Source organism: Semicossyphus pulcher, unplaced genomic scaffold, assembly GCF_022749685.1.
Source record: "Semicossyphus pulcher isolate SPU_LCO1_2020_fin unplaced genomic scaffold, fSemPul1.0.p SCAF_5, whole genome shotgun sequence".
Lineage (NCBI taxonomy): Eukaryota > Metazoa > Chordata > Actinopteri > Labriformes > Labridae > Semicossyphus > Semicossyphus pulcher.
In genome coordinates, this window is record NW_027211726.1 from 5,783,337 (window position 1) to 5,801,602 (window position 18,266).

Sequence of the window (18,266 nt, forward strand, 5' to 3'; positions counted from 1 at the left end):
TGACAAGACAATGATCTGTAAAACATGTACAACAGGTTTCCCAAAAAGCATACAAAATGATAATCGACCTGTGATACAGAAAATAAAATGAAAGAAAATCAATGATCACATCTCCAGTGTGTGTTTCCATCGTCAATGTCAGACTCATTTCATCGTGTGTGTGTGAGTTTCCCCCCTTCATCATCCGTCCTACTGTCAGACGAGAAGTGTGAGAATCGAGAAGCTAAAAATAACATAAAGAAGGCACGTCTGGCTCCGTGATGAAAAGCTGTGATGACAATGAACGAGAGAGAACGGAGAGAGGGGGGAAAAAAAAGGGAGAAGAATGAGGGCCAACGAGGGAGAGGAGCGGATTCAGACCGAGGAGCGTTATCGTCGACATTCACAGCTCGTGTTTCTGGCATCGAACTCGTAACCGGGGGAGCGGGGAGACGGAGCAAAGCACCTTGGACAAAATGAAACGCTGCAGCTTCAACACCAACCTCTTAGAACTGTTGACTCATGCTTTCAGGCAAATAATAATAAGCCTGTAAACTGAGTTAGAGCTAATATTTCTTTGCAATTTCCGCTTTAGGAGGCAGCTTCACGACTGTATTCCCGGCGGTGTCAAGATTTTAATTCAAGATACCTTCGAACGAAGCAACTCTATTAAACGTAAGGCTCTGGGTAAAACTGAACGATCTCCTAAATGAGACGGCAGAGCGGTAACTCAATACTGAAAGCTTGCTGAGTCATTAGTCTCGAATATAATGGCTCCCAATGATTGTCTTTTTCCCTTTTGCTCCATCTATCAACAGCGGCCTGCCGGCAAACACATTAAACACATTTATCCACGGAAAACTAAATATTCATTCATTTTGGCAAATTAATTTACAGACAAAAGAGCAAAACCATCACTTTTAATTCCCCTTTTTGTTCTGTGGCAGGGCCATTGAGTACAGCCTACGTGATTGTCTGACACTGCAAAGTATAAGCGAGTTAAAAAGCCAAACGCTTGTGATGGTGGTCCGACTGGAAGAAGCAGTTTTAATCCCATTGGTCTGTGCAGCGTGCAGACATTCCCTTTATTCATAATAAACTGAGACATTAAAGCAGACAGAGAAAGGAAACTTTTACACTATCGTAGCTGCGTTTCCACTGCAGGGACTTTCCCAGGAACTAGAGACCGGGAACTAAAGCCTCTGGGACTTATTTCCACCTCCTAAAAGGTTCCTGCTGGGGGTTGAATATTCTCTAAAAGTACAGGGACTTTCAAGGTGGAAACATTTCTATCTTTTGCAAATCACAGGACTAATTGGCCGGACCTTCAAAGGTCTCGATTGAAACGCATAAACAAATTGGTCGGAGGAACATCTTTTAAAGTAGCTCCTCGGACAAAAAGATGCAGTTACTTCTGGTGTAAAAGCAGGTACAGATTGCAACTAGTTTACACACTATCAGTTAACTTGTTATAATAAATCAATTTAAAAGTTGTGACTTTGAAAGTTTTAACCACAGACTGTATAAAAAGATGGACGACATGACAGCGCCCTAAAGGTGAAGCCAAACCCTCTCCATCGCCCCCTGCTGACTGGCTGCAGTCATAAAGCCCGCCTCCTCCATGTTAACAGATGGGACATGAGTCAAACTATAAAATCAAAATACACGTCAAATACATTTTTAATTGTCATTATAGTTAGTTCTTATCATGCTGATTTATGTCCAAGTGTTCATTTTTCTGACAAGTTTACTTTTAATTAGTTATTTGATGCTATAAAAAGGGGGTGTGGCGTCATGATTGACAGCTCTGTTGACTAATCGGGCTCCTGCAGCGTTCTGTTCTGGAAGGGTGAGAGGAGAACAGTCAATGAACTTTCCATCACCGTGAATATCTGCTTCAGACTGTCACAAGAAGCTGTTCTGCCGCAGACTGAGCCCAGCTGAGGGCTCCGACACGTCGAGGCCACAAGGTAAATGTGTTTTTTTGAGTAGAGGAAGGGGCGGGACATCGTTACCACCGGCGGATCTCTACTGAGCAGACTCTTACCAGCGGAAGATGGCAGCGCCCGCCTCGGGGGTATTATGGCTTCACTTTTGTACAATGAGAGTAGATCCATCTTTATATTCAGTCACGTTCAGCTACGTTTTCATTTTTATAATTCTCTAATTAGATTGGATCTAATATTTGGCTGTATTTAAGTCGGCATGCAGCAAAAAGTTGTTATTTTACTAAAACTATACACATATAAACGTAACGTAACAAAAAGCCGGAGGTTTTAGTTTTAGAGATGATTGTTACATAAAATATAAATATTGCATTTGGTGTTGAACCTGTGATGAATTGTTTTTCCCTCCTTTTGTTCAATTTTTGTATCAATCTGCTTTTATATCTATATTTATGTGTCTCATTATGGCAGCTCTATTAACTGTAATACCTGTTGTTGTATACTACTACTTGTCCACCACCTGACTATGTGCTTCATTGGGCAGTTTAAGCTGCACGGTTGTCTAAATGTTTTAACCCAGGGAGATTTTTCTGTCCTCTGAGGTCTCAAACGCTCGAGATGAGACAGAAGAGGAAAACATGCATCTCTGTTTGGATTGAAAAATGATTTCATGCCGACTGAAAGACAAAAACAGGCCGCTGATCTGTCACCCGACAAAAAAAAAAAAAAAAAAAATCCCGCTCTCTCAACTCAAATGTGACTTGTGCTCGTGGCGTGCGTGACGGTGACTGATGCACTGAGACGGAGATAGAAAACAGCTTCCTGTTTGACATTCAAAAAACATTTTTACAAATGAAGATTATTCCGCAAACAGCCTTGGGAAAGTGTTTCAACAAGCCACCGATCATGCCATGCAGAGTAATATGAACAAGGAGTAAAATCCACACCATTTCATGTTTTTATATATATTCAAATAAAACATTTCAGTATTAAGTGACGACCTCAATGTACCCGTGAAAAGTAAAATAGTAATATACATGTTTTTTTTTTTTAAATCGCTCAATTTGACATTTAACAAACTTCCACCCCCTGTACAGAGGCACTGATAACACCTACACTGCTTTTTTTTTATGTGTACACATTGCACCAACAATATATTATTCATCAATATTATCAATACTATTTACAGTTTGTTCAACATTTGGTACCATCTGACATCTATGAAGACCAACTTTTGATTCAGCCAGGCGCTTTTTTTCTTCTTTTTTTAACGTTCAGTGGACAATGTGTGAAAACTGCACAACGGATTTCCAACGTGCGTCAAATGTTCTGCATATATCAGATTATAACCACTTTAATCTGTCAAAGTGGCTGTAATGGCAGTATTCTTCTAATATGTGCCGAGCATTTTCACACTCTGAAAATACATTCACTTTAATCTTTCCCCATCGTTAACAGTGTGATTGATTACAGGAGGACTGAATACAAACATTGGCGTGTTTTGCGTGCATGTGCACATGTAAGAACCCTGTGATGTGTGTGTGTGTGTGTGTGTGTGTGTGTGTGTGTGTGTGTGTGTGTGTGTGTGTTCTGTGCTGTAAACCCACTTTCATCTCCCCAAACTCGCAGCCTTACCAACTCTTGCAATTACGAATCATGGTCTCTAAATTATATAATGCTGCCAGGTTACCGAGCTTCAAAACGATGTCACTTCCCCCCTTCGTTAGTGCTAATGAGCCGCTCGGCGCTCCGACAGAAGCTTCGGTCCAGGGACAGATGAGGCCCTTTGACAACATAATAAAGTGGAATGTTTCCTTCTTGGACGGTCGCCTGGGCAAGAGCGAGAAAGGCTGGAGTCGATAAATAAGTAAAACACTTTCAAACATCTCCAGTGATTAATTGAAGCTGCCTGGAGAGCCAGATGACCAGGCTTTGGACTTCCTGGGACCAAATTCAGCTGTATGGAATTCAAAAACCCAACCAACCGCGGAGGATGAGGACTTTGAAAGGAATACAAAGATTTCTAATCTCTGTGTCGTACAACGCTGCAACAGGAGCCTGATGTTTTATCCCTCACTTAACTCATCGCTTTCCACGGCTGTGAGCAGAAGATCCCAGGACTGGCAGCTTCACGTGTAACACTATAGTTTAGCAACGGGGAAACGTTGGATGCTCATGGCATAAAAACGTTGCATAAAATACGACACGGACCCACTGAAAAGGTTCTTTTCTCACTGTTTTTATGGGGAATTTGGATTTTGCAAGCGAGTGTTGTGTTAATTAGCTGAGGGGAGTGTTCCAGTTCACCTACATTACAACTCCTCTCAAGCATGAAATGAACATATTGTAAAAGCCCGCCTCATCGTATGCGCGAACATATGATTTCAATGGCTGTTTGGCTCGTCTGATATCATAAACTCCTGTGTGTGCGTCTGACAGTTGAAAGGTTCGGATATTTTCGACTTTATTCTTGCTTTTCTTTGATGTTTGAGAAGCAATGATGATCAAAACTCTGTGTGACACTTGCAGGGATTTCTCAGTAGCTCAAGCGCCTTCAGAAACAAAATGAATGCACAGAACATGTTTTTAACGGGGAAATGCAAAACCTTTTTAACCCTTTAAACACCCTTTAAATGTGCCTCGAAAAGAAAAATAAACCCAGATGCAAACCCCCATCATACGTGGATTACATTTGTAAAAATAAAGTAAAATAGAAAGGATGTATCATGTGCTCGCCGTAGCTTTCCATGCAAATTTAGTTGACCTGGACCTCGCCCCGTGATGTGGTGCCTTGGTGGCCACAGCTACACATACATGGGGGGAGATACGAAGCTCTCGCCGCGAGCGATGTTGGCAGCCGGTGGCTCGTGATTGGATGAATCCATGTCGTGGTGACCGTCGGCGGCGTGGTCTTTGAGCTCGTTGACGTTGTCGTATTTGGCCGAGTCGTCCAGGACCGGGGGGGCGCCGCCGTTCAGGGCACCGGTGGACTCGTCATCCAGGTTCTGCAGGTTTTGAGAAAAATTGAAGACATGTTTTTAAGAATTATAAGACATATTTGAGGATACCGTATCGGTCTGAATATAAGACGACTGTGATTATAAGACGAACCCCGTTTTCAAGACTAGTTTTTCCGAAGAAGACATTTTAAAGACCAAATTAGTTTTAAAAAGGAAAACTGTTTTGTTTTAAATTTTAAATAAAATCACATTTTCAACATCTTTTAGATTAAAATATCACATTTAAATGAAATAAAATGCCTATAAAATGCCCCTAATAAATCATTAACCATGGAAGTGAGGTTCATTTATATAGCAGTCACTGCTCTGGTGACGGGCAGACCTGCGTTCTGTTTTCCAGTTACACGCTCTCCTGTCAGTTTGTTGGAAGCAGTCACTTTGAGGACCACGGTGTGATTTTATCTGTTAGCATCTGTTAGCTAAGGCTGTTAGCATTGTCGAGACGTAGCGGTATGGTGGCCCGTTGCAGCATTTTTCCGTGCCAAGGTGCGGAGGGCTGGGCTAAGCATGCTGAGAGCGCTGGAGGACAGGGCACGCAGCTACGCGGCTAGCTGCGGGGCTACGCGGCTAGCTGCGGTGGCCCATGATCGCCATTTTCGGACAATACACACTGTGACAACAATTAAATTAAAATAGGCATCATAACTCCGCCTCAGTTGTTGGTTAACTTGGCCGACTTTTCAGCCATTTGTCCCGGACGATCACCGTGCCTCTCCATCTTTCATCCCCCTGGCTCTGTAGCAGCGAGTGACGGCTGGCCTCAGTCATGTTATAAACGTATATTAGCCTTTAAAAGCCTAGACAACAAAATGTATGTTCAACCCCCCCCGTCTTATATTTGGACCAATACGGTATTGGTGTTAATGTAAATCATAATAAACTCACTAAACAAGACTTAAATTTTAAGCTCCATTCCGCACAAAAACAAACACTTGTACATTACATCCAGCTTATTACTGATATTATTACATTTACAGTGCAAACACCATGACGTCCCCACAGCCCCGTATGAAGCTGTCCAAACAGATATAGAGCCCACTGTGACTGAACGTGTCTCATGTGTCAGTGAGCATGAAATGAAAAGAGAAAACCTGCGTGTGTGTGTTGGTGTGTGTGTGTTAGTTACCGTGACAGGCTCTCCCCCTGTGGGCTCGTAGTAAACCTCTCCTGGGCTGAGAGGAATCGTCTCTGTGGCTGTGGGAGGCTCTGATGGCTTGTTCAGCTACATGCACAGAAACCACATCAACACACGGAGGAGAAGAGAACAGGAGACGATACAACATAATACAGCGGAGAGGAGAGGACAGGAGCATAAACCACAAATGAAAATAAGAGCGCTAACAAGATAACAGAGCTGCAGACTTTGGTAATACTTCTACTGAGAGATAAACAGAGTGAGGCCGTGTTTTCTACATGTAACTGTTCACACATTTTATAGTATTGCATTAAAAAGCTGAATGGAAACAGCTAAATGTGTCAAAATAACTTTACGTCCCCGTGAGGTGGATTTTCACTTAGTTGAAAAAGAGTTGATGCTACGATAGCCCCTTCGCCAATTAGATCAAACACAGCGAATGTTTAACTCATGACTGATCAGATGAAAGTTGCAAAACCGTGAGAATCATTGCATCAATTTGTCAACATGACATCTACTATCTGAAATAATTTAAATTTGAAGAGTTTCCTCCCCCCTTGGTGTGATGTACGGCCAAAGCGTGTTGCTAGTTCCTGTCGTATTTTATCTGGCAGATTACAGCTGTCATAAAGCAACCAGTGTTGGGTAACGTTACTTTAAAACGTAACTCATTACGTTACTGCGTTACCTACTGAGCGTTAGAGTACTTTTGCTTTACCAAAAATTAAACCCCCTTTGTGACTCGTTACACACGTGGGTTATATTGTCAGGACGGCGTGTCACCTGCTGTACGTCTACCTCTGAATGTATCGACTCTACCGTCGTTGCATCGCCTCGTTTACGGCCAATAATCTGTAACTCTGCAGCCTAATAACAGGAATGACAGATGCAGTATAACCTTTACAGCTCTTTATTCTGCTTACAATCTGACAGTCAACTGGGCAGAGGCATACAGTGCTAGGCACAGCTGTTTCCATGACAACAGTACAACACGGGCTCATAGGCCACGTCCACACGTACAAGGGTATTTTGGTATTTTTCAAAACATAGCTTTCTCTCTTTGGCCTTTCGGCCACACAAATGTCACTGAAAACGGATCTTTTCTTAAAACTCCAGCCAGGGTGAAGACTTTTAGAAACTCTGTTTCCGCGGAGACGGGGTAAACAGCATTTTTGGCATCCATGGTGATGCGTCACTAATCAGGCGAAATTCCTTGCAAAATGACGGACGTCACAAAAACAGTGATGCGTAACAGGACTTTTTAGATGTTTACACATATATGTTCGGCAAGAGACGGCAACTTATTTCAATATTGGATTCCTTTTTATGGAAAGGTAACTTGAATTGCAGAACTACTCATCTCTTCGAAACGAGTTACCTCCAACACTGGTTGCGACATTACAAAAGTTATCTTTAAACTTATTTGACGATTGAATGAAACTTCTGTTCCCACTGAAAGAAACAAAACACTTTTAAATGTATTAATATGTAATAATAAGGTACACTCGCTCATGTCCATACATCACATGTTATTCTATCACTACACTCTGATTTGGTCTGGTATGACCTGTAGCTAATGTTAGCTAATGCTTTAACTCGCTGTGACAATAAATACATGAACTTAATTTAAAGATTTCTTATCTAAACATGATGACGTCTTTAATTTTGGCAAACGATCCTGATATTATCCTGTAATCTCCGGACTGTGGTCGCAGCGGTCACAGCAGGTACACACGCTTTAAAGGAAAGAGAGTTTATTAAAGCTGGATTTTATGTTGATAGCTCAGGCCGTCGCTCAATGGTTCATCATAAAACTCTAAAAGGTATTGCTTTGTACAGAATGGACTGGTTGCTTTTCCACAGTCTACATGTTGTAAGTCAGACTAAACAGTGTAAGTACTGCATAAATATAACTTCTCAGAAACAGTTACATTGATTTAAAGGGGGAAAAAAAGAGCAGATTTTAGAGAGAAGTTTCAATCACGTTTCAATCGTATATTCTGCATTCAGAAATCTAAAACACTTGCAGTGACTTTTAGTTTGCTGACTTTAATGTTCCCACAGAGACTACATGTTTGATTTATTTATTATATTATTATTATTATTATTTTTATCACGCGCCACAGACGATGCTTTCAAAGACTCCATGTAGAGATCTAATAAACTTTCACTGCTGATCCCTGTGAACCCTCATTCCAGCCTGGGCATTTACAGGCATTCAGACATGTTTTATATCTAATCAACATAAAATTACACAGTTTCAGTGTCGTTACATAATGTAGCTCGATCCCAACCAGTGTGACAGAATGATGGAGTAAAATAAGCAGAGAGGGGTGGGGGAGGACGCAGGGCTCTAATGGAGCTCTTTACTAACCGAGCTAATTATTTCGACACATAAGCCAACTCAGATCTCCAATCAATAGCCATTAGCCCCATTATGACGGCCCAAATGGAGTGTGTGTGTGTGTTTGTGTGTGCAGAATATAATAGCTGTGACAATAAAGATTGATTTGAAGCCGTGTCGACCACTCACCATCTCTGTGGAGCTGCCGGCCTTCACAGGGGGAGGGGGCTTGTGCTTGGGAGGGCCACTGATTGGACAGAAGACAGAGATAATGCAGTATCGATCGCGGCTTCATTAAGACATCAGAGCTTTTTGTATTAAACAAAGAAACCAGTTTGGTAACCAGGAGTGCAAAGGCTTGAATACTGAGCGCTAAAGACGTCACACCGTGTCCTAATTCAATCCAGGCTCTGTTGATAGATATTTTAATGTAAAACATTTCAATTAAAGGGTACATTTTCTGCGCTTCGTACATTCCAGCTTTAACGCTTTACAACATTTACATTTTATTTACCTATTTATCCTATTATTTTTTTGTTGATTTCCATTCCAGAGTCTTGATCCCTGACTTTTGGAGTCCTAGTTTTGTGATCACTTTGCACTAAACTGACCAACTTCTAAATGTTAATCAGTCTGGAAACAGTTTTTACCAGGGAGCATACTCTGGATGCAACAACCAATCAGAACAACGAAAAGTGACCTTTTGGTACTTATATAAACCCAAACAATGACCTCTTCTTTTTTTGGTGTTTTTGTGCGAATCAAACCGCAATCGTTTCACAATGTCAACCATGTTTATTTAATTAATGTTGCACGTTCAAAAGTCATTAAGTGTGAAACGTTTCTAAGGAAGCTTTATTTTGAAAGTCTAACATAATGTAGGTTATTTATCATCGCTTACGTGGCACCTTTATTTTGAAAGTCTAACCAAATGTAGATGAATTGCTTACTTGGCACCTTTATTTTGAAAGTCTAACCAAATGTAGATTAATTGCTTACTTGGCACCTTTATTTTGAAAGTCTAACCAAATGTAGATTAATCGCTTACTTGGCACCTTTATTTTGAAAGTCTAACCGAATGTAGGTTATTTATCACCTCTTACATAGCCGCTTTATTTTGAATGTTGGTAATTTATTATTGCTTTATTTTTAAAAGTCTAACTTTATGTTGGTCATTTATCATCACTCACTTGGCACCTTTATTTTGAAGGTCAAACCAAATGTAGGTTATTTATCATCACTAATTGGCGCCTTTATTTTGAAAGTCTAACTGAATGTTGATTATTTTTTATTGCTAACCAAACAGAACAACAAAAAGTGTGACATAGCAGGCGGCTGCTAAGCTAGGTCGCTAGCTTAAACATCCTGTTTCTATGGCTTCAAGTCCAACATAATACACAGGCGTCCGGTGTGACGTGATTAAGACGCTTGCTGCAGTCGTCTAGTACTGATAACATAGAAGATTCATTCACATCAGGGACGGCCATCGTGGGTGTTTATAAAATGCATCAACAGCTCTGGGCCTGCCCCCTTTCTTTAAATAAACAGCTGTAATTGGCCCGACCTAAATCGGGTCGGGTAAAAATCAGTCTGAACGGGGGGCGAACACATCTGCTTAGTCAAATGGAACATAAGATGTGTCTTTAAGGCACCACAATAAACTCTTTGTATTTGAAAACCTACCTGACATCAAACCTTTTTCTGATTCTGACTCCAAATATGGTTTTGCACTTTAAGTCAGACGCTTGTATTAGTCCTGACTCAGAAATCTATGTAAGAATAAATAGTCCAAAACTTCTCCGTGCACACGGAGACAATCATTGAAGTGGTTGCAGTTGAACTGAAGACCTTGTATATCACATTTAATTACACCTCTGGGATTCATTAGAAGCAACAACACCAAACGGGCAGAGAAACACAACAGGAAGCTGAGAGATACACATTCAACACAGAAAGCTGCAATTGGAGTACCTGATAAATTTAACTACATATTGACTCTCCTTTTTGATTGCATTATAGAAAATATGTGACTCTTAAGCCTCTACAGCTGTGCAGAAAGCAACATGTAAAGCTGTTAAACAGGAACAAGCTAATTTAAGGTGTGTAGCGCTGTGATTTTGCCCCTTTTCAAGTCGACAGGTAAGTCTGAAAATTCCTATATTATATACTCTAATGAGTAGGTGTTTGAAAGTAATAGTAGTTTGCATTTCAAGATTAGAATGTTATGTTTTTTATTATAGCGCTAGCTAACGTAGATAATGGATATACCTGTTATTAAAACACTCAGCTAACATTCAGCCGTGTCTGTGCTGCAAATGACAGGCTTGTAATAAACGTCTCAGGAGCTGGTGGCAGCCTCTTTCAGCTAAATGGATTTCCCCTCCATACTTTGAAAGTATCCCTGATGTTCTCAGCATGTTGTACCTTAGTGTGAATGCTCCAACATTAGCAACAATGGGAAACACGTGGACTGGCAGTGCTGGAAATGAATCACGGTCTGACGCTTCAAGGAGAGTAATTTTTCTGTAATTTGAGTTTAATTGTGTTCATGGAAATGGCCTTTGAATCATCCTGTTACCACGTATTAAGTTCATGCATGCTTTGACTCTGAACCCATCACAATTTCTGGTAGTTTTGGTAATTGCATTTATTACATCTTATTCTATAAATGCATCCCCGTAAGTGGCTGCACATCAGAGCATCAGGTACGTGTCTGCAACATGAAGGAAGTGTGAATCTAATTGACCTCTCTAAGTCACAGCTTTAAGGCAGGAAACTGTGACTGTACTTCCTGTTGTTTCACAGGAAGTCACCGTTTGGATCGTCACCTCTAAAACTGAAATTAACAGAGGGGTTGATAAATTATTTTTCTAGGCTGCACGAGTGAATGTGAGGCCAGAGGAACGAGCGTTTTGAGAGTTAAATATCCAGGCTGCTCCACTCTATAAACCACAGGTCGGGATTTGTGACCGTACTTCCTCTGCTGGTTCCCCTCATGACATGTAATAAGTTTTAATGAGCCTTAGATCCGCAGGGGGAGATTAATTTTGCTCAGGTGGTTAAATAAAACGATGAAGTACAAGCTGGATTGCTAATAAAGACTTACTCTGCGTCCTCCTGGCGCTTGCGGATGAAGAAGATGATACCGATGATGATGCCGATGAAGGCGAGGGCGCCGAGGATGCCGCCGATCACAGCGCCTGTCGACGGGCCGGGAGTGATTTGCCTCTCCTCTTCTTCAGTGGGAGAAAGACACATGGAGGAAAAAAAAGAGAGAAAACTTTATTACCGAATCCTTTAAATTTAATGTGACAGCTTCTGGCACTTTAATGTTGCTCAGTTGCAATATTCCTGCTTTTATGTGTTTTGCTGCTGAAGTCTGTGTCAGAGGGAGAAGAGTCAGTGGCTGTGGGAGTCAGCAGTATTTCATTCTGAACTTTAGTGGATAAAATATGTAAAACAAACATCAGACACACACATAAACTGTGTGGTTTGAAAGGAATATCAACACTTTAAAGGACCAGTACGTCCGTTTAGGGGAAGCAGCAGGGGCGGCAAAGCTCAAAGGAAAAACACTCCAGAGCCGGTGTTTGGTTTGTCACTTCTGGAGAAACACGGAGGTGCAACATGGCAGACTCTGTGGAAACGCTCTCCTCTTGCTAAATGTTTTCATGTGCCACTGAAGCAAGGCGACGTATTTTAAAGTGTGCAAAGGTATACTTGGTAGGGGGAATGGTTGGGACCAGTTCAGTTCCCTTTTAAAACCAGTCCTCACATGTGACGGACTTCTTTGGACTCGGCTTGAATACAAATGGAACATTGCAGCCAAAAGTCTGTTATCTGTTGTTGTTGTTTCTCTGCTTGTCTGTCTCAATCCGTCTCTTTCTTTCTGCCTCTATCCCACTTTCAATCGGCACACGTTTCACAATGCCAACTATATATATATGTTATTAATAATGTTGCACATCCAAACGTCATTAAGTGTGAAATTTATTGTTTTTGTTATTTTGAAAGTCTAACCGAATGTTGGTTATCTATTATTGCTTTATTTTGAAATTCAAACCGACTGTAGGTTATCATCTCTTACTCAGCACCTTTATTTTGAAAGTCAAACCAAATATATGTTATTTATCATCTTACTTGGAACTTTTATTTTGAAAGTCTAACTAAATGTTGGTTATTTATTATTGCTTTATTTTGAAAAGTGTTACCAAGTGTAGGTTATTTCTCACCCCTTACTTGGATCCTTTATTCTGAAAGTCAAACCAGATGTAGGTTATATGTAATTGCTTACTTGGAACCTTTATTTTGAAAGTCAAACCAAATGTACGTTATTTATCACCTCTTACTTGTAACTTTTATTTTGAAAGTCTAAAAAAATGTTGGTTATTGATAATTGCTTTATTTTGAAAAGTCTAACCAAATGTTGGCCATTTATTATTGCTTACTTTGCACCTTTATTTTGAAAGTCAAATCAAATGTAGGTTATATATTATTGCTTACCTGGAACCTTTATTTTGAAGTGAATCTGTTAACTCTACTGTGCAGACTTTAGATACAAACTGCAGCACCTGCTCAGGGGATCTTTTGGCTTCACTTTTGTACCATGAGAGGAGGCGGAGACGCGTCGTCCATCTTTATATACAGTTATTGGTTAGAACATGTTTATTTCTGCCATTAAATCCCCATCCATCCTACACGCTGCTCCTCTAATGTAACATGAGTGAAACATACAGTCATAATAAATCTCCAGTAATGTAATGTGGAAGCAGGTGATCAGAAGTCAAGTTTCTCCTCAGCGTCAGCTCTGAATGTGATATAATGATGGAGTGCTGAAGCGGAGCGACAGAAGCATAAAGAATTCAGTGTATAAAATGAAAGCAGCTCTGAGCTCTGCGTTGAACACAAACGCTCATAAATGCCATAAATCTTTGCAGCTTCACATTAGCTGAATCTCACGCTGACCTCGACATCTCCTCTCAATTAAGAGCCTGTTTATTTTTCCAGAGGACGGCGAGGCATCTAAATGGACTGTAAAAGCCTCTCGTGACAGTTGTGCTTTTATTTAAGAGATAAAAACCAAACAGCGGGCTGACAGCAGCTGTACGCCGTGGATGTATCCTGTACAACCACAGGCTGTAACAGGAGTCTGAGCTCGCACAACAGAAGGAGGGTCGAATGCTTTTCACTCGTTTGCTCCTTTTTTTCCATATAACTGTATTTTATCTATGCCGAAGTAAAAGCACTCCACTGCATCTGATACAGAGATGATAAAAGGATAATTAGCTTGTGATTTCCTCTCATTTAGCTTCACTGCATACATACAGATGATGTTAGCGTGAGTGTTAACCTGAAGTGAGGCTGCTGCTGGAAGAACAAAATGTAAATGGAGCTCTTGAAACGCATCAGAATGCAACTGTATACGTTTAAAAACACATTATCATCAATCAGGAGCAGATTTTTCCTTCTGTTACAAAAGCATTTTTATTCCATGTGGTGAAAGTGAAACCATCTTCGCTGCCAATTCTGCAGCCAAATGACCACGAGCCGGGAGGGAACAGAAGACCAAACATCTGGGAGCAAAAACAAACCATGTAAAAGCTTCCAAGAGGCCCGAAATAAATCTTCCTACCAAAGAAACCCTCCTTATAAAAACAGTGAACAGCACGGCCTGCGGATTGTCCAGCTAGGGCTGCAAATTACGGCTAATTTCAAGGCTATTAAATGATCATTTAGTCAATAAAATGTGGAAAAAAATTAGAAAAATCCTCATCAGAATTTCTCAGATCCTAAAGTGACGTCTTCAAATCGCGTCTGAGGTCAAAGCAAGAGCTCAAAACTAATTAAAATGCTAATTAATGAAGCTGGAACACAATATTTGCTTGAAAAATAACGCTTATTTGTCTCTCATAGTACCATAATTGGAAATCAATCCACCTATCGTTGCAGCTCTCGATGTTTCAGAAAGAAGAGAGTTTTTCAAATGTCAGATTTGGGTTATTTAAGCTCCAAAAATCTAACTCCATTAACCTGCACTGAATTAAGGTGTCTGACAAACAAACAAACATTGACACTGCACGCAAAGCCGGAAAGTGTGAGGAGCAAGTGACAAACGTTGCTGAAAATATGTTTGATCAACAAGTGTGAGTCTCAGGTCACGCTCAGACTGGCTGCATTTCCTCCTCCTCACCAGCAGGTGGCATTGCGTTCCAAGCCTGCACACAGTGTGCACGGTGAGAATCAATGATGACAGATAGTCACAGACAGATAGAGAGAAAGATGGATGGATGGGGTGAAGATGGAGATTTGCTCAGGGAGGCTCAGTAAGGTCGGCTTTGCATATTCATGTCTGGGTAAATCCACGGGGATAGGGCCGGCTACTTTGTGTGTGTGTGTGTGTGTGTGTGTGTGTGTGTGTGTGTGTGTGTGTGAGAGAGAGAGAGAGAGAGAGGAAAGTGTGTGAGCGAGTTTAGTTATTGAGTCCGCCACAGACACAGACAGAGGAGGGAGCAGGTCTTGATTATGTATGATCACAAACACGCAGCAAGGAAGGACGGAGGGAGAAGAAAGGAGAAACGAGGGAGGAGAAAAGAAGAAGGTTAGGAAAGAAAAGGAGGAGAGGAGGCAAAGGAGGAAGGATGGATTCGAGGGGAAAAGGGGTGATGCTGCAAAGGTGGTGAGAGAAAACGGCAGGAATACACAATGACGGCATGAAGAGACAGATGGAGGGAGAGAAACAGAGAATGATGCCTGCCTTAACACACACACACACACACACACACACACACACACACACAAGCAGCATGTGAATGACGCGGCCCCCTCCTCCCTCCTCGTGTGTGTCGAAGGCTCATTTGATGTGTTATCAAAGTTCACGCTGCCGCTGATGTTAGAGGTCGATAACAAACTGCCTTTTCAATAAACAATGACTGCTCGTGCTGCATGCAGAAATAACACACGGGAAAACATGAGGGGGCGGGGTTTACTGCAGGGATCCGACACCTGATTGGTCAGACGTGAAAAGCTCCCAGCAGAAAAGGGAGAGAGATTCTGCGAAGGTAGATGCAAAACAGGTGTGAATAATCTCTTGCAGAACACACTCACACCTCTCTGACTCACTGCATCCCTGAGCAGGAGGAGAGCATCAGTAACACAAGCCTCCTCAAACACAGCTGTTATTTTCACTGCAGGCTAACCAGAGGTGTTAAACTGCACAGTGCAACAATACGTGTGCTTCCCTCCACCTGTGTCTGTGTGTCAGGTAGAATTAAGGCTGACTGAACCCGGAGAGGAGGTGCAGGAAATCTGAATATAAAAAGAGTCGGGCTTCTGGTAGCGAATGACATCATTACGGGAGCAGTTTCTACTTTTCCTTTTTGTCATCTAAGTTTTGATTCAAGGCCGCTGCAAATGTAAAAGATTCTGCAGGTAGAAATTTACACAATGGAAGTTAATCGCTAACAAAAAACAACTGAGCGGGCATCAAACAAACCCAAGCTGTTACACCTCTGCAGGACTTGATTACACAGTGCACAGCGTCACAACTTTCAGCCTGTTCTCACCCTCAAGACGTCTTCAGGTACCCCTCTAGTGTTGTCTCTGGATGCTGTCCACTAATTGACTTGATATGGGGGTTTGAAGTCAGGTGACATATTCGAAGAAGATTTACAGATTCTACTTTACATCTTTTACATCTATTTAACGTATGTAGTTACTTTACTAGTATTTATCTAAACCCAAATCATAATCCATCCATCCATTATCTTTACCACAGGGTGGCCGGGAGGCTGGAGCCGCTCCCAGCTGTCATTGGGCGAGAGGCGGGGTTACACCTGGACTGATCACCACTCAGTCCCAGGGCTGACACACAGAGACAGACAACCTCTCACACTCACACCTACGGGCAATTTAGAGTCACCAGGGAACCTAACGAGCATGTCTTTGGACTGTGGGAAGATGGACGGAGTACCCGGAGGGAACCCACACATACACGGGGAGAACATGCAAACTCCGCACAGAAAGGCCCACTATTGTGAGGCGACACAAATAAAACCTCAACACACTCTTTCTGCCTCTGCCTTAAATGTGTATATTTTTGCCTACGTTGTATATTGCCTATGTTGCCTATTATTAACCCTGTAATTTGAGCCTCCCAGCTTAAGAATTTCACACAGTTGCACTTGTATAACCAGAGTGACAATGAACGTCTTGAATCTGTTGAATCTTGAACGTCACAATATGTTTCTTATCCAAACCCAAGAACTTGTTCAAAACAAAACCAGCTGCAAGAATTGGGCAATGTGTAAAAATATGAAACCTTTGTTGGCAAGTTTTATTTTGAAAATCTAACTGTATTTGGCGTTTTTCTTGTGTTGGAAATTGACAGAATTCTTCATTTTTAGAAGCACGGTTTGCAATCTGCTTTTGTGATTTCTTGTCAGACGAGGATAGCTGGCTGCACGGTGGTGCCGTGGTTAGTCGCCTCACTTTCTGTGTGGAGTTTGCATGTTCTCCCCGTGCATACGTGCGTTCCCAACTAAATGTTGTGACCTAATGTTAGAGAAGCATCAGCGCCAGTGTTCCTCTGCAATACAGGAAGTAGTGAGCGTCGGATTTGAAGTGTTGCAGTAGCCTCACCCCTGCATGTGATTAATTGGCCGCTGTTGGAAAGTGAAGAGAATTTCATCAGATATAAAAATGCTTCTAAAATAAAAACCCTTCCACAGTTAAACAGTCATGACTTTAATCTTTCCCTAACTGCAGCCACGCCGCCGCCGTGTGCAGAACGTGAGGGTTTCAAATGTTGCCAAAAAAAAGAGTCGTCACTGATGGTTGTACGGTTTGACAGAAAAGCAACAGCGGTCTTTCAGTAACGCTCTCCGGAGAGCTACTCGCATGCCAGATGATAATTAAAACTACCACGTATCCAAACTTTTGCCAGCGTTTTCTGAAAATGAGCCTGAAGTTTGTTCGGCGTCCAGATGGAAGCAAACCCCGAGCAACACTTCCGCTCAGACTTTGGTGCAAGTTAAGAGCAACCAAAAAACAGGAAGCCAAAAAAACAACATCTGTTTCCAGGCAGGTGTCCAAAAGTTGCAGGTGTGACCACATGTTTGTTACCTGCAGAACACTTCAAGTCTCCAAAGTGCAGGTTGTATTAGTGGTGAGTCAACACGCCCATGCACGACACTTCCTGTCTGCTGCACACTCAATCCTCAGAGGTCTCTCCCTCCCATTAGACTCCATCTTTATGTAACACGCAGCTCCATTTCCTTGTGTGCTATATAGTCGACGCAGGCTCCTGCTTGAGTCGTATAATATTTATATGAATTATCAAACATGTATGCTGTTAAATCAATACCCCGGGCTTCATACTGTAGCACTGCTTTTAAGATTAAAAAAACGAGTAGGTGGGATTTTTCTGACGTACAGCAGACCTTCACTCCGGCTCTGCTCCATCTGTTGCCGTACATTCCTCCCTCCACCGCCGTGCAGCAAAACAGACCAAATCTGCACACATAATGCTATTATCTAAGTGACACTCAAGTGGTGAGAAATTGCAGCTGAATCACACGCAATTTAAATGAAATTGAAACAACAATCCCCGTGTAAAGCGCTCCATTGCCTGCTCTTATCAAACGCTCCAGTGTGTGGGCTGTATTAGCCATCACAGAAACACATTGTGCCCAAGGCCTGCACTTAACTATCTCTGCCTGATACACAACGCGCAGAAAGAAACACACATTTGGTAAAAAAAAGAGAGAGAGAGAAAAGAGCCCACTCACAGATGCTGTTTCCCACACACAGACTCACACATCACAGCAACACAAGTGCTCCACTGA

The 18,266-nt window shown here is 41.7% G+C and overlaps 1 protein-coding gene across 1 annotated transcript in view; it reads right to left on the minus strand.

Moving 5' to 3' along the window:
* Positions 1-1,171: 1,171 nt before the first annotated feature.
* Positions 1,172-18,266, minus strand: part of pvrl2l (PVR cell adhesion molecule related 2 like) — a 372,881-nt gene continuing 355,786 nt past the window's right edge. The window contains exons 7-10 of the mRNA XM_069681001.1: positions 11,531-11,660; positions 8,614-8,671; positions 6,072-6,167; positions 1,172-4,930 (exon numbers count right to left, since the gene is read on the minus strand). Coding sequence (XP_069537102.1) covers positions 4,730-4,930; positions 6,072-6,167; positions 8,614-8,671; positions 11,531-11,660 — 485 coding nt within the window. The 3' untranslated portion in view covers positions 1,172-4,729. The remainder of the gene's footprint in view (positions 4,931-6,071; positions 6,168-8,613; positions 8,672-11,530; positions 11,661-18,266) is intronic.